The sequence below is a fragment of the Hydra viridissima genome, unplaced genomic scaffold (genome assembly GCF_058129835.1).
Source record: "Hydra viridissima isolate aposymbiotic clone 2 unplaced genomic scaffold, HvirCarnegie_v1 scaffold_7, whole genome shotgun sequence".
NCBI classification, from domain to species: domain Eukaryota; kingdom Metazoa; phylum Cnidaria; class Hydrozoa; order Anthoathecata; family Hydridae; genus Hydra; species Hydra viridissima.
The window spans coordinates 13,179,284-13,196,841 of NW_028324306.1; the positions used below are offsets into that span (position 1 = coordinate 13,179,284).

General features: G+C 27.1%; 1 protein-coding gene across 1 annotated transcript; it reads right to left on the bottom strand.

Moving 5' to 3' along the window:
* Positions 1–964: 964 nt before the first annotated feature.
* On the bottom strand, positions 965–14,908 carry LOC145183979 (pre-mRNA-processing factor 19-like). Its single transcript, XM_090093038.1, has 23 exons — positions 14,285–14,908; positions 14,048–14,197; positions 11,477–11,553; positions 10,393–10,450; positions 10,146–10,229; positions 8,749–8,831; positions 8,587–8,607; positions 7,636–7,677; positions 6,000–6,041; positions 5,832–5,906; positions 5,627–5,702; positions 5,463–5,509; positions 5,313–5,375; positions 4,671–4,751; positions 3,272–3,314; positions 2,883–2,914; positions 2,683–2,755; positions 2,174–2,234; positions 1,972–2,067; positions 1,792–1,891; positions 1,505–1,566; positions 1,358–1,401; positions 965–1,235 (listed from the first exon to the last, which is right to left on the bottom strand). Exons 1-23 carry the CDS (start codon positions 14,301–14,303, stop codon positions 1,138–1,140), a joined length of 1,527 nt encoding a protein of 508 aa, XP_089949164.1. The 5' UTR covers positions 14,304–14,908; the 3' UTR covers positions 965–1,137.
* Positions 14,909–17,558: the final 2,650 nt, after the last annotated feature.

Consider the following 17,558-nt stretch of genomic DNA (forward strand, 5'->3'; position numbering starts at 1 on the left):
TTTTGTAATTGTTGTTAGCATTATCAACAAAAGCAACTTCGAACATTTTCCCCAAAAATGGCTGAGAAGATCGTCCTATTTTGGAACCGGATAGCCCTATTGTTTCTTTATTGTGTTCCGTTTCATTTATTAATGTGCTACAGTTCTTTTTCTAGTATAGACATAGAAATACCAGCCAAAAAGTATGCTCAGTAAGCTTTTTAAATCTCTGTACATATGTAACAAAAGATTGTTAAACTCTCAGCCACCCTTTGCATATATGACCATATGTACGTATGTAACAAGAGTGTTAAACTCTGTTAACTCACCACATGTGACAAAAATTGTTAGGAAAGTTTTAACAATCGCGGTTGGCCATACTTAAAGCACATGGGCCAAAAGCTAAAAAGTGAGACTATGCTAACTAGAAGAAAACGAAAAAAATCAGGAAAAATCGTTGAAGCGCTTTATCGCAAGCCTTCGATCGTACGGTTAACAGTCTGATAAGCCAGTTACTATCTTTGGGTACGAGCATTTAACTGCTAGAGACCTACTCTAAATAATATTTTTGAATAAAAAACAACTCGTGCAGGAACTCTGAGAAATACACCAAGTGGAAATGTTTTAAATCTAGTGAAAGAGCATCATGATCCTTTTTGGTCATATTTTTTCAATTTTGGTAAACATCATCAGAAAGAAACTCCCTCACTTAACAAAAACTTATTTGTAGGATTCTCAGACTCGTACTTTATTTAAGGAGGAGAGCGCAATACAAACCCCTATTAATATTTGTATTGCGTCATCCTATTTTTACCTAACTAACATTATCAATATTATATTTGTAAAAGTACGTTTTAATTTATTCACGATGGTCAACTCTCTGAAGCTGAAAACCAATTCGACAATATAATACTCTGGCAGAATAATACTTTCAACACCCCCCTCCCCACCCTTTACATATTTACGAACATGAAATAGAGCCAAAAAATACCAAGCCAACTCTTTTCTGCTAAAACTGAGAGCACATGGAAAAATAACAAAAAGACAGAATAAGCTTAAGAAAAAAAAAAGAAAACCTAGGATTGAACAATACATAGCTTCAAGCGACATAAAAAATACAGAGCAAAGCAATTTTTACAGGAGTTACTTTTCCCTTTGTTATCGGGCATAATACTTTAAATTTCTATCCATGCTACTCGAAGCCAAGAAGGAAGCGTTTTTACCAAACTTGACTCCAGTAACTATACCAGTATGATCTAAAATAATCAAAACTTGATAGATACCCCTGAAATACACTGCTATAATTTGGTATAAGAAAAAAAAAAAAAAAAAAAAAAAAAAGAACGCAATATTGCTACATATGGTAATATTTGCATACCTGTAATTGTGCGAAGAAGATCCCATTGTTTAACGACGTATATCCTTAGAAAATAGGAAGAATGTTAAAAGAATAAGTTAAAAATAATAATAGTAACATAAGATTAATATTTAAAAAACAATAAAAAATCAAAGTTTAAAAACGTACTGAATGTTAGAGCCAGCCACTGCCAAATAGTTGCCACTTTTATCGAAGCACAAGGATTTAATCTTAAATGTAGAAAGTATTTAATTCATTTTGTAGTTACTATATTTATATTATTATATTACATTCACATTTAAAACGAGCTTTGTATTAACTTTCTTTAATGAATAGAAAAAAAAAAACAAACAAACAAACAGCCAAAACAGAAATGAAAATCGTTCTAAAAAACGCTCTAATAAATATCTAGCGTGATGTTTCATGAAGCCCTAAAAACACGCTCAAAAAAATACCTCATCACTCTCATCAAGCGTGATGGTCTTAAAGTTCTTCAATTTTCTTAAATCCCAAAGTTTAACTACAGAATCGTCAGCACTCGTTGCAAGATAGTAACTGGAAAAAAAAGTTAATATAAGTTTAATGAGAAATTTTTAAAGAAATTATAAATTTCGAGGACATTTTTCTGCATATACCCATTTTCAGAGAAAGCAATTGAAGTGATAGGGCCAGAATGACCAGGAAAGTTTGCAACATTTGCTCTCTCCTTCAAATCCCAGATCTTGATAACACTAAAAAGTGAAATACGTTACAAATAAGAGCAGTGAACAAAGCAATTGAAGAAAACAAAGAGAATATAGTCGAATGTAAAACACTGTTTGTAAAAGAATCCGATACCTATCAGTTGTTCCCGTGCCAAAAATCAAACCATCCGGATGAAACTGTGCACAAGTTAAACCTTAGATACAAAAAGGATAAGTTGAATAAAAAATAATATTGAATTGGTAAGAAAGAAAATTTGTTTTTTCAGTGTTAAATAAAACTCGATTTCTTTATACAAAAAATCGATCTTTAATTAATTTCCCATTTCGCTCAATGAACTTTAGGCCTTTTTCTGGGAACTTTATGATTCTGTACTCATAGAACTCCTTGCCAGTTATCAAATATCAAAAGGGTTATCATAACACTGACAGTAGTTTTTTCACAAAAAAAAAACGTAACACCGTCATTCATAAAAGATGAAATTACTTTTTTGTCAACCAAAAGAAAAAAAATATCGAAAAGGAATGAAAGTTATTTTAACAAATTTTTAACACATTTGAAGCTTTAAATTTTTAAAAAAATTTTTCGTGTAAAATGCAATAACAAAAAAAAGAAGCTAAGAAATTTTCATGGAACTAAATTACCATGATTTGCATTTGGGTCAGAAATGTTCTTGCAAAGAATTTTCCCTGTTTGAATATCAGAGAACGCCCAGTACTAAAAAATGAAAGAGATTATAAGTGGTTACTTATTAAGATTTAGAATATCAATGAAAGGCTGTCTTCTTATTTCACAAATTACTATTTAAAAAAAACATGTTAAAATTCTTGAAATTTCTATTTACCTGATCTCTAGAGGAGGTTAGAACATAGTCTCCTAAATATTAAAAAATATATATATTTGTAACAAATTCTAAAAAAAGAAAAAAAAAAAAAGATGGAAATTTAGTTTTAAAAATAATTTAGTATACTGAAATTATTGACCAATAAAATAATTAATACTTCATTTTTTAATTGCTGAACCATTGGGTTTGTTTTTAAAAAAGAGCCCAGGTTAAATGCATATGACAACCTCATACAAACAAAGCTTACACTTGGCATAAAGATTATCACTCACATTTAAGACAAAACAAACTGTTGGATTTGTTTTAAAGTAATTTTTAAACAGTAAAGAAGTAGTATCAATAAGCCAAAATTAAATAAAAACAAATTATATTTAAAAATATATTGATACCTGTAGCATGTAAACTTAGTCCAGTAACAGCATCATCATGTGCCTGTAAAAATTTGATGAGTTTGAACAAAAGGTTTTTCAACTCAAACAAGTTAAAACTTGGATTCATGAATGTAACTAATCGTTTTTAAAAAAACATAAAGTTATATAAAATAAAGCAGAATATTGTTAAACTTTGAAAGTTTTTTCAAATATTATTTTTTGTTTAAAAAAAGAAAAAAAAAGAAAAAAAAGAAAAAAAAGAAAAAAAAGATTTAAAGTATTTTTCTCAATTGAAAATTGGTAGAGTGCTTTGTACTGGGGGTTGGACTTCAAAAAAAAAAAAAAAAACTCACTTTAAAAGAAAAAAAATCTTAACTCTAAAAAAAAAAAAAATTAAAAGAAAATGTTCACATTTTAATTCAGATGCTAACCAAACAAATCATATAAATGTATAATTTAAAGCAACATAAAACTTAAATTTTTTTCTAATCATCTGAGTTTATTGGTTTTTGGATGACTGAGTTTTTAAATTCCAGCTTAGCCATCTTTTTATTTTTACCAATATTCTTTTCATACTTATATCATTGGGCCTTATGGTCTAATTGAAAATAATTTAACTGGGAAAAGTCTTTCTAAAAATGCTGGTCTATGTTTATTGTGTTTTTAATGGTTGATTTGTTTCAAATTGAAGAATATCTGTGTCAATTTTTTGATTTGTCCTGATGGTTTTTTTTGCTGATGCAGATCTTTTCCCAAATTAAAAGTTGAATAGATTTTGATATTTTAAGTATTTTTTTTTAACTTAAAGCCCATATTTTCTAAAAATAGATATCCTTGATTTTATCCTTGATGATATTTAGATTTGCTAACACGTAATAGTTATTTTCCAACACGTAACAGGTATTTTATCAATCTTTTGTGGTTTATCTTAGAACATTCCCCATTAAATGATGGACATTTTTTAGAACATCATCAAACAACGGGTATTAAATGACGGGTGTTTTTTAAAGCATAACCAATAACATATTATATGGTTTTGAATGAAAATTTCAAAAAGTTTAACTTAACAATCTAATAAGTCACAAAAGAATGTTCTTCGGCTCATTAAATGAAAATTGTTTTGTTGCTTTAAATTATATATTTATATGATTTGTTTGGTTAGCATCTGAATTAAAATGTGAACATTTAAAAAATTTTTTTTTTAATTTTTTTTTTTAGAGCACTCTATCAATTTTCTCAATTTTCAATTAAGAAAAATACTTTAAATCTTTTTTCCTTTTTTTTTAACTTAACAGGTTTTTTTCAGGATTTTAACAAGATTTTAACAGGATTTTTTCCCTACTTTTTGATAGGAGTTACACATTCAAAATAAAAATTTATTTAAAAAATTGAGAAATATAATTGAAAACAAATATACCTTAATAATATAGGCACAAGAGCTGTTTGGTATACTCCAAACTCGGACAGTGTTGTCCGCTGAAGCAGTGATTCCGATTTCCTATAAAACAAAATGTTTTTTTACATAATTTAGTATATTAAATTACCTCATTACTCTTTATTGATTGAGAAACTTATTTTAAATGTTTGGATATTTGATTTTAGACAAAAAATTGCAAACTAATTTTCACTTTAAGAATTTCAGCTACCTTAGTCAACGTAATGAAAAAAACTCATGAATTTTTTTACGCAAATGTAACTGGAAAAGTTATCCTGTTGCTGTTTATATGAAACTGACTTTTTCAAAAGAAAATTTTTCATAATAAGAAAAATAATGATTAGTAATTTTAATGTAATATCAATACTAAAATTAATAAATGTAAAATTAAAATTAATATTAGCATTAAAGTTAATGTCAATATTAAAATTAATGTCAATATTAAAGCTAATGTTAATACTAAAACTAAAATTAATACTAAAACTAATATTAATTTTAATCTTAAAATTGATGTTAATATTAATTTATAGTTAATATTAAATTCTAAAAAATTTTGATTTGGGCAGTTCCAGAAAAAAAATTTTAGCACAAATTTTTAAAAAATGGGAATACACAATTGAATACCTCATGGGGATGATAAATTACAGATGTAACTTTCTTAGTATGACCCTTCAGAGTTGCAACAACCTGAAAAGGACAAAAAATTTTAAAGAGAGTAAACATTACACTAGTTGTGAATAAAAAAGTTGCACAAATTTTTAAAATAACATTCACTTGTTCATTTTCCTTGTTGAATACAACAGCATTCTTGTCCATACCACCTAGAAATGATAAAAAATTTTTTTAAATAACTTTTTTTTCCTTTTCTTTAAAAAGTTTTCACATTGACAATGTTAATTAACCAAACAACAAGAAAATTATTAAGATTAATAAATTACCAGTGATAGCTTTAGAAGTGTCATATTCTTGTAAATCAAGTGCAAGTATACCAGGTACACTTGCGCTGTGCAAACCCTGGATAAATTTAAGTAAAAAAGATCAACAACTTAGATACCTGTGACATCAAAAAAAATTTCCAGATCCTTTAACAATTTCTTTTTCTTTTATATTAAATCTGTAAACTCTTTAAGACAAAACACTTACAGGGTGTGATGCTATTTGTCTAAATGATCGTACATCATCTACTGAAGTGAGATCTTCTGGGACTTTCTTTCCTCTCTAAACATTTTTTCATCAACAGAGTTCAGTTTTAAACCTAACAACTTGTTCATAAAAGTGATTACATCAGAATAATTTTAAACACTCTTCTACCTTTCGTCGCTCAGTTGTCAGCTCTGTTGCTTTGTCTTGCAACTAAACAAAATAGAAAATTAAAAAATCACACCAAATAGGTAATCACACTAAGTAACTAATAACCTAGAGTAAAAGAAATATTAAACAAAATGTCAAAAATATGATTTTTTTGGGGATTGTTATCTTTATTTCCTAAAGATAACAATCCCCAAAAAAATTCAAAACTGTGATAACAGCCAACAGATCTCTCAGGAACCTAGTTTCATGTGCCATAAGCTTTTTTGTGCCAAAAGACATTACATACAATTTTAAACCATGAACAAATTAGTTTCACAAAACATACCTAATAGCCGAAAATGTTTTTCTTTCATGAAAAAACTTCCTATTTGGGATATTTTTTTTTTGGAAACAAGGTTCTTATATGTTTTTAGAACAATCGAGTAATCAGTATGAATGAAATATTACTTCACTATGTACTTTTCTCATTACTTTCTAGAGAAAGATTTAACAGTCTATAAGTTTTTTAGTATCAGATGTATGATTTTCCTGCAAATGAAATAATACAAATATGAAATTTTTTTGTACATCCTTATGTACAAATATCTTAATAGAGTGGGAGTAAAATATCATAGAAGGGCTGTCAAATATCTTTATACACAGAGAGGGTGTCAAACTCAAAATAAAGTTAGGTCAATTTTAAAAAAACTAAAAGCTTTGAGCCTAAAATATTTAATGCAAAAAAAAAGACAAACATTTGAGTTTACTTTTGTTTATCATACCCTGCTTTAAATTGCTGCCTTTGGATAGTTTTTTTTTTAAATTGCCAAAATCTGGTTTGAAATTTGACTATTTTAATCTGACAGTCAACAAGAGTCATCAGTCATTCTAGATCTTTAATTTAATCTTATGGCATTCATAAGTAAAAATGATTGTTTTGAAACATAATCATTACACATAAGAAAGTGAAAATTGCTCTTCTACAAAAAAAAGTCAATTGATCTTTTACTAAAATTTGTTCCTATGTGATAGGCTTCAGAGTGAAACAGGCAATGATTAAAATATCTCTTTTAAGAATTTGAGAATTTTAAAAAATAATATACTTGTGACAATTTTTTAAAAGGTGTTGTAAATCATTTTTTGTAAAAGTTTTTTTTTCTGAAATTTAAAAGTCTGGGCCAACAAAGTTTCAGACCCCTAGACAAGGTATATTTATTTGATGTTATATGACAGCAAGTCTAGATGAATATATTAAATTCCTGCAATTTAGCAAATACAATTTAACACTAAATCAATTTTTAAGCAGGTTAGCAGCTTTCAAACTAAAATATTATTTATTTTGTGTATAATGTGTAATTTTATGAAGCAAGTTTTAGCAAAAACTCTATTTGAACAATGTTGTCCTTTTTTTCATAATCATTTGTAACATGGCTCATTTTTTAATGTAATGAAAAATGCATTTTTTTTTTTTAATTTTTAAAGGTTAACTTATTTACATAATTTTTCAGGGGTTAGTTAATTTACATGAATATCAGTTTAACACAGATCAAATTATGATCTGTGTTAAACTGATATTCATGTAAATTAACTAACCGATTTTGATATTGCTAATGATAAAATTTATTTAAAAAATCATTTATTATGAACTTTCATCTACCTTTTGAAGGATATCTTCTGACATACCAACTTCAACTGGCTCCTAGTGGAAAAAAAAAAAAAGGTATGAAGAAGCCTAATATTAATAGCAGGTCACAACTACATCAGAAGATTTTTAAGTTATCATCCCCAGTTGTCTATCAAAATTCTAGAGGCAACAACATTCCTTATAGTTTCCCAACAACTTTGTCCTATTAATGAATGATCATTTTCTTTGGCCATTATTAAGTTGAATTTTCATTAGTCCGTTAATAAATAACGAATAAGTGCAAATTTATCAACTGAATTAGCATTTGTGCGAACATTATATAGATGATTAAACACAAATTGAAAAATCGAAAAGGTATGCTGCAACACTTTTTATTCTGTTTTACGTTAAATTATTGCAGGTGAAGTATTCTACAAAAGCAAAGTTTATTAAAAGCTGGAAATCAATCATCATCAATCATCATCATTAACTTGCAAAATTCTTTGCAAAATTTGCAACAGCTTGGTCTTTTAAATGTTACTTTTGTCTCTTTAATAGAAAATCATTAAAAAACAAATTTGTTAAAAACACTGCTTAATCTTCAAATCAAACAAATGCTATAAAATGTATGGTGTTTCCTCTCACCACACTGCTTGACAAATCAAAAAAATCATTTTAGGGCTAAAATTATCTTTTTGAAAAATTTGCTATTTTTACCTCAAAGATATACATGTGACAAACTATTTTTTTACTAGATTTTTACTTTAATCAAATTTTCCTATTTTATGTCTGCATATTTTTTATAACAGTTTTGTTAGTAACAATTTAAGATTCTTTACTTTATTAATTATTAGTAAAGAGTTTATATTGCAAATTATAAGAAAAAGAATAGTATAAATATTTTTTCAGAGAAAAAAAAAATTTTTTTTTTTTTGCTCTCACTTCCAGAAAATAACACCATCTTAAATAAAATATACTACTCACAACAGCATCCATATCTTCAACCTAAAAAAAAAAAATATAAAAACAAAGAAATGAAAGTCGATGAAAGATACAATTAAAAATAAAGTCATAATAGGATAATTCATCACCAACATCAAAATTCAGTTTCATTAAAAAAAATTTCATAATAAGAAAAAGAAAAACCTTTGCTTTGTTAGCTTTCTGTGCTGCCAGTGTAGCAGCATGGTGTGACAAACCAGCTTGCTGAGGTTTAAGTGTTGCAAGTGCTAAAAAATGTTTTTATACAATAATAATGCATATTATTATGTATGTATTATTATCTAATGTTATGTATTTTTTCTGAAAAGTACTTTTAGTTAGTGTAGAATTTTTTGACTTGGATGTTTATATTTTAACGAGTGATTTTTTAAATTGGAACTTTTCTATATTCTTACATTACATTATTATACTTCTCAATAAATATTTATAAAAAGTAAATTTACAAGCATTTATTACCATTTTATCCCATGAAATCTCAGGAACATTTTAATGTCTGGTACCCTTTAAGGATAGTACTTAGAAATATGAAGAAAATCCACCAAGGATTCTCTTTAAAAAGAAAATTTGGAAACAGCCAACCAGAACTTTTTAAAACAAACAATAAGAAAAAACTTATTCTATGTGTTTTAACATGGTCTGCAATCATCAAATGAACTTTGTATTAAAATAATTAATATCAAATGAAAGAAGACATCAGGTTAAATCATGAACTGTAAAAAAGTGTTTAAAAAAGGTAGGATACAAAAATATGAAACAAAATGATTGGCTCCTTCTCAAGAAAAAATAAGTCAAATGGTGTCAAGATCATTAAAAAAGAATGATTAATTGGATTTTCAGTAATAAAAGTTGCTTTTAAGTATACAAAGATTATTTTGGGTGATGAGCTAAACAGAGGCTGGCTACTGGTAAACCAAATTTTGGGTCTAATTTATAGATAATTTGTGGTAATATTAACAGATAATTTGTGCTAATACTAATGGAAAAAAAATATATAGAAATGTAGCTGTAGATAGGAAAATCAGACAACTTAATGGCAAGAAAATCATGTTTGTTTAAGATGGAGTAACTTGTGACATTTCAAGACTAAGAATTAATTGGCTAAAGGGCCCAAAATAGAAAGTTTTATTGTGGCTTGAAAACAGACCCAATCTTAAGCCCATTGAAAGTATGAGGGGGTTGATGGAAAAAGCCATAGAGAGAAGTAGACAAAAAATTTATTAGATTAAGAGACCACTATCAAAGAAATCTTGGACAAATTTACAAATAATTAACATAAGAAGTTATTAAATCATATTTTATTTTGTTAGGATTCTAAAATCCTTTCAGGAAAAATTTTTTTTTTTGAGTTTTTTTTGAGTTATTTAACAAAGAAAATCATTAACAAATACTTTGGCTGCTATGTATAATTATATCATTAGATGTATATGTACTAGAAAAACTGTAGTTTTTGCAAAACAGATTAAGTAACCATTTAATCAAAAATTTGTTTTATTAATATAAAATCAGACAAAGCACACATTAAATTAAAAAAAAAAAAACACCTTCTCTAGCTGCTGTTGCTTCTTTTGTTAATCTGGCAATAACACGGCAGGCAGCATCGTGTTGATACAAAGCATGAGATAGTTCTAGAAAAAAAACATATTGATAAACCATAAGTCTGTAACTATTAACTGTTGATTGTAAGTAAATATATTGTCAAATAAACAGAATTATTCTAGTAACAAGCATATTATGAATATATACTGTATATAAATGTTATATAAGAAAATAGGATTTAGATAGGAATACCTTGACGAGCTGCTTGTAGTTGTTGTCGTAAAGTAAAACTGTGTAGCATAACAGCATCCTAGAAAAAAAAAAAAATTCAGGTTAATTATTTTAGTCTTAATTCAAGTAACAAGATGAATGTTAGATTATTCAAACTTTACATAAATATTACTTATAAATATTACTTATAAATATTACCATAAATATTATCTATAGTAAAAGGCTTTAGTTATCAAAATTAACATTTAGTTTAAAAGTGTAGTGTTGCAGATACAACACAGTTATAATAAAATATTAAATTTTCTTTTTTGCAAAAAAGTTTCAATTCATTAGAAATTGTTTTTAAGAAACTTAAAGCTTGATGAGATTTCAATTTTGATTTTTTTTTTTGTATGCAAGCATCAGGTATGTATAGAAATAAAGCAAGACACTGGTTTCTAGTATATATAAATTGAATCTAACTAAATATTAAGAATAAATCAACCCTTGCAGTATTCTGCAGTGTTAAAAGTTTAAACATTAAGTTTAAATGTATGCACTTAATACCCATGTTTAGAATACTTTGGTGCTGCATTACTTGCAAAGCAGTAAAAGAATATATTTTAAGTTTAGTGAAATTCTGCCAGATTAAAAAAATTGTTCCTGACCTCTCACCTGTTTTTTTATTTGATGTGTAATTTGCAAAATGGTTTCTCTTCCATTCTCATTACAAACAAATATCTGGTATAACTTTTTGATTTTGGGAAATTTTTTATTTCAGTCAAAAAAAAAAAAAAAAAAAAAAAGAAAGAGGCACATATAAAGAAATCAGATAACTGTTGTAAGTATGCTGCTGCATATGTGATTGTACAGTTTATCATTTTAAAACATAGGCAGTATGGATTGTTTACAACAATACAAGTTTCTGGCTGACATTTTTCAAAGAGGTTTATATTGAAACACTTCAAACTTCTCTACCAATAAACAATTTATATGCATATGATATGCTCACTTGGTACATGGATTAACTACCAAAATTTTATTTAAAAAATTACATAAATAATAAGAGCAATATTATGTAAGACAAATCTGTTATTTACAATTATGAATGTACTACATTACCCACCCATTCATCTTGTAATGACTTCAATATTGCTGGTATGCTTGTTGCAGATGGTGGACGAGGTTTTGTAATTGGAGTAGCTAAAAATAAATATTTTATTTAAAAGACAGAAAATATTTCTATTTTAAAGACTTGTGTTGTTTAATAATTTTATGAAATAAACAATAATAGCTGAAAATATGAAATAAATAAAGAGAGGGTATCATATTCTAGAGTTCCTTTATATTCTTTTGTATAAAATTATGGCTTATAAGTAGAAAATTCCATTTGTTAAGAACATTCCTCCACTTTGCCTATACCAGTTTAAAGGATTAAATATCAATTTTAAATTTTTCCTTAACTAAATCAACTGCCAAATTTTTGTGCATTTGTCCATATGCTTTTGCCACATGCCAAAATTCTAAAATGGATTTCATTTGTTTACTTTTCACATTTCATTTTATATTTTTAAATAAATGTAATTTCAATTACAAAACTATCAAAAACTTATATAAAATTAATAAATTCAACTAGAATTTCTCTAAGTCCAATACTTTTTTTTGCACACATTTTTAATGCACATATAAATTTCAAATTTTTTCTATAACAATACCAGATTGACAGGAATATACCCACACAAACTTATACATTTCTAATAACAGTAGGATTCAAATTGTTTATGATAAAATACAGTTTTCTTTTTTTGATCAGCATTAGATAAGTTAACAAGTTTTCTCTTGCCTCTTTTTGTTGTATTCCTTGGTTTTCCAGAAAATTTGTTGATTTTAACACTTCCTTCTAATCAAACTTTTTTATTTGACAAACTGTGAATATTTAACTGAATGCTATATTGACAAACTGTGGTATTAAACTGAGATGCTACTTTTATATAAGAAATTTGTTTGACAAGAACTTGAGCTTGAACAATCTAAACTTTCACAGAAGTTAGCCCTTTGTTATATGACCAACTAACTTTAAGATGCTTTTGGTTAAATGATTAAATAATTATATATCTTAAAGGAAAATTCTGTTTCATACTATTTTATTAGCTGGTGAGCTAAAGTATAGCCAAAGCATGGTTAGCAAATTATATACTTTGAGTTAAGCATAAGTGCAGCATTAATGCTTAACTCAAAATAAAACTCAACTATAACTCAAAAACTAATGAAGTATTTTTAGTTTTTTTTTTTTTTTGCATTATTGAGTTTAAATATGCCATAAATAAAGTTCATATTTAAAAAATTTTTTTTTTATCTGAAAAAATAAGACTATTACCCTTAATATATACACAAAAATAAGATTTATAGTGAAAAGATAATTAAATCTTATCATTTTAACAACAACTAAGCTTATTTACATGTAATTTTGAAGGGACTTCAAAATTGAATCTTTTTTAAAGAAAAATAAAGGGAAAGAAATAACCCTAAACATTATTTTCTCTCTTTACTTTTTGTACTTTACATGCTGTATGTTCCATTATACATGAATTTTCTGAAAAGTAAATTGCAGGCTTTATTCAAAATTTATAGCATATGAGAAATCTAGAAAAGCATTTAATAGGATTGAAGTTTTTTTAAAAAGTAAAAGACAATCTGTCACTATGGGAAAAGATGTTTGATACTGGGAATTGAAGTTATTTTGTACCAATGAACAACTATTTGACTTATGCACCCACCTTTTTATTGTAGAATATAAAAAATTGTCATCCAAAATTAAAGTATTATAAACACTAACATTTGACATTTTTCCAACAAACTTAATTCCAAAAATGAAAGTAATTTGTAAAGAAACTGAACTGCTGTTTAAATTTCACTGCTGTTTAAATTTAAGTGAATTTTACTGCTGTTTAAATTTATGAATTTTAAACATTTAATTAGTAGTTATAAAAACTCATTAAAATGGTTGTCAAAAAAAAATAATGGAAATTAAACAATTCCATATTTATTGTTTTATCATTTTCTTTCCATTAATTTTGAGTAACAAAAATTTCCTTTTTACCAAAATCCATGTATAATCATTTACATCTATAATAAACTTATTGCTATTATTAAAATTAAATAATCATTTGCAAATTGATCCCAAAATGAATGATTGTTCTTTAAAATGTTGTGCCCACTTGAAATCTGACAAATAATCTGGCATCATGATATATGGGCTAGATAGCAATAAAATACTTTTCTAGATTTTTTACCATCTTCTAAATTTTATTAGTAATCTATGTAGTATGGCATCAAAAGTCTAGAATAAAGGACAAAAGTTGCCACTAAACTGGCAATTCATTCCATTTCAAAATAACCAAACACAAACAGTGATTGTATAGATGCAAACTTTTATATAATCAAAACTTAAAAGAAAAAACAAGGAAAAAAAAGCACATATTTCTCAATTTCTATGCATTCCAACCTAATGAAAATTCAATACTAAATTTTAGGATGTTTTTATATCTCCTTAAGATTGTCTGATAACATTTTTTTCACCTAGTTGATATAATTGTTAAATGTTGCTTTGTAAAGGTTGGAGATAAACATATCCATGTGTGTGAAAACTATGACTAAATTTAAAAAAGTGAAATTAAAATGATCTAATAAGCGTTACTTTTTAATTCGATAAGCTCAATCTCAGTCAAGACATCCCCAGTTATAGGATCAGTTCCATTCTCTGCAATAAACTTTTCAATCAGACGTTTTTCAAAAATGTGTTTTGAAATCGGTGATAAAACCGGATGCTCTGGAACTTCTCCACTAACTATACCAAAAAAATGAATACTTGTATTAAAAATTGAGGAAAAAAATATTGTTTGTTAAACAAAACTCAAAGAAATTAGAAACTCACTTGCACAAACCAAAGCCATCTTGATGTTTTTTTGTTCACATGTATTGTAGCCACAAATTGGTTCGGTGGTGTGAGACTATTTATCATGACAGTTTATTCCCAGTCTTCTTGCTTAAAAGTGAGTTTTTGACAGCGGGTAAATTATAACACCCTTCTGATGTTCAAGCACCCTCACAACCCAGCACGTTTATACCCTTTGATGTTCAACGTAAAGGTGTCTATATCGATCTAGAGTGCTTAATAACTTTGCTAACTAGAATTTATATAAGTTCTTTACTACGTGTTTACAATGGACATCGATTTAAATAATTTGCAGTTTAAAAATTTGTGTGATAATGGGTTAGTTTGCTGTTTATTTTGTATTTTTCGATATGTGAAATAGATAATGCTTATTTAGATCTTAAATAGATGTTTAAATTTTTGTAGCTTAGTAATATTTTTAAAGATTACTGATAATTTTTTGTAGATTAGTGTGTTTTTTTTTAGTTATATTGTTGTATTTTATGCGAGGAAATATTTTGTTACTGTGTAAGCCATAATGTAAAAACTTAAATGTTAGCCGTTAGCTAGCACACATTTTTATGGATTGAGCAGTTTATTCGGGCTGCATAATCCTGATTTGAGCAGCTCTCACATTTAGTCTATTGAAGTTGATTAGTTATTTTCAGCGCGGGTTATGTAATTTGCAGAAACCAATTAACCAATTGTAGAAACTTGTAAAAAATAAGAAAGCCAATGGTTGGATGCTAGATGAACTTTTTAAAAAAACTTTAACTTTTTGAAACTGCTTTTAATTTTTTTAAGTAACCATCACACTAATTTATTAAGGTATGCTTGTCATGCCGTGACGTCTTTGTGTACCAGTGCCAAAAGTCCAAGTAACTTCGAAAATTAAAAAAAAATTGAAACAAAAAGATAAAAGAAAAACTAGATTAAATCAAGTTTTAAGACTTATTTTAAATAGCACTTTATTGGTTAGTTCATCATCTATATAAGGAGTATTTAGCATAAAATAGCATAAAATATGTAAATTAAGTCTATACCATAAATTGATTAAGATGAATAGGTCAGTTAATATACTAGGTAAGATATATTGGTAACAATAGGGTCTCATTTCAATCGCCTCATTAATTTGTTTTTTGAAAATAATTTAAGAGAAGACTGGGAATAAATTTTCAAGCATCGTTGGATAACCGATCTTACCATTAAAGGATTTTTTCAAGATATTCATTTCCATTCGAGATGGATTTTTTCCCACTGATACCTGGTGAATTATTTTTCAAAATTTGTTTCATTTATATGGTGTTATTTAACATAACTTTCTCTTTAAAAGACAAGTTTCACAGGAATTGTTACAACAAATTTTCATGTTGCTGACATACAAAAAGATAACTAAACCTAATGTATTAATCGCAAGTTGGTTAATTAATCGCAACTTAATGAATTAATCGCAAGTTGATTAGTTTATCGCAACTTAATGAATTAATTTCAACTAAATGAATTAATCGCAAGTTAATGAATTAATCGCAAGTTGATTAGTTTATCGCAACTTAATGAATTAATTTCAACTAAATGAATTAATCGCAAGTTAATGAGTTGTATACAACACTTGTTGTTAAGAATAGCGAACAAATGACTGATTAAGGAAAAGAGGAAGCAACTCTACTTCTTTGTTTTTTTATTCTGTCTTTTTGTCTTCTTAGTATGATTCTCTTTTCCTTTCTCCTTTACGGTTCCTTTTCTTTTAAAGATTATAGTAAAAGAAAAATCTTTTTAAAAAAATTTTCTTTTTTTTTTATCCAAACAAAAAATTTGTTGATTTTTGCGTTTTGTTTCGGGCTATTTTGAACTCTACTATTTTCGTAAAATATTATGTATAACTTTTCTATATTACACAGCTCAATATTAATAACTTATTTTGTTTTATTGTTTTTAATTTCTAAAACTTAAAAAAATTTTAAGAAAAACTACTCTTTAAAAATCAAAAAAGCTCTTTGCAGTTTATTCATAAACTCATAGGCGTTAATCTATTCGTACACTCAGGTGTTAATCTACTCCTACACTCATATGCGTTAATCTATTCCTACACTCAGGCGTTAATCTATTGGAAATAGTATCCATAGTAAAAGTGGGAAGTGAAATAGTGTGACTACTTCTGTTGCTGATGGTCCAAAAGCATTCGGCTAATTGTTTTACTTTGGGTTCAATTTAAACTCGTTAAAATTTAGAACAAATGAAAAAGAAAACAAGTGGACTTCTCAAATCAGAGAAAATTGTGAGACAAATCTGTAAACAAATGAGACAGCTAAAATTTGATCGACGAGAAATTATCTTAAATTGTGAACAATTTTTTTATCCATTTTTTATTTTTGATAATAAAAAGAAGATTTTATTTCTTTTAAATCTACTTCAACTATTTTATTTCGAGCTGTGGAAACAAAAATGACATTCTTTTGAAAATCGAAACCAATCACACTTACCAATTGGATAAGAAGAACATAGAAAGAACATTTTGTTTTTTTTTTTTGGTAATATTTACTATTCCCGCCAGTCACTTAAAAAAATGCCTAGAAACTTGCCAGTTTTTACCCACTTTGGGAATAGTAATTATTATCCAATATTGTTCATTGTTAATTTAAAATGCTTATGAAAGTCTATGTTATGACATATTAACACTAACATTATGAGAAATATCTCCAAGTAATACTAATATGTCAGCAAAGTTATAGCGAGGAACTTTTTGTGTGGGTGGAATTTTATTTTCACTTTTCTTCAGAGCAAGTAAATAAGATAAAATATATAATGGATTAAGATCTTTATTTCCTTAATTTCCTTTAAAAAAAAAAAAAAGAGAAGAACAGTTTTATAGAACAGAAACTTCAATTTCTTCATTAGTAGAGGATTTTAGAGTTGGAGGTACAGAGTTAGCTGATTCTTTGTATGATGCTTTGGTTCTGCAAATTGGTTTCTTCCGAGCATTTTTGATCTGGAGGAGATGTTGCAGTTTGTCTTCACTGTTGGCCTTCTCTACATTCTGCTGGATGAGCTTGACAGCCCGCTCAGAGCGATCATTGATAACATCAATTGAGTTCACAAACTCCTAGAACTTGATGTATCCAGGAAACTTATACCAAAACTGATGAGGTAGTTCCATCCAAATGCACTGCTCCATGGTAAGGCCTAGAATGTTGAACAGAGTCCAACTCTCCTTTTTGATGAAATTGGATAATGAGGGAGGTTTCTTCTTCTCCTTCAGGTAAGCATACAAAACTTT

What these genes read in the sequence shown, in the direction of transcription:
- LOC145183979 (XM_090093038.1), bottom strand. An exon ending in TGAGCTTATCGAATTAAAAA is followed by an intron (nt 11,554 to 14,047) that starts GTAACGCTTATT and finishes ATTTATTTTTAG; the next exon opens with CTACTCCAATTACAAAACCT. An exon ending in CACTTCTAAAGCTATCACTG is followed by an intron (nt 5,510 to 5,626) that starts GTAATTTATTAA and finishes TATCATTTCTAG; the next exon opens with GTGGTATGGACAAGAATGCT.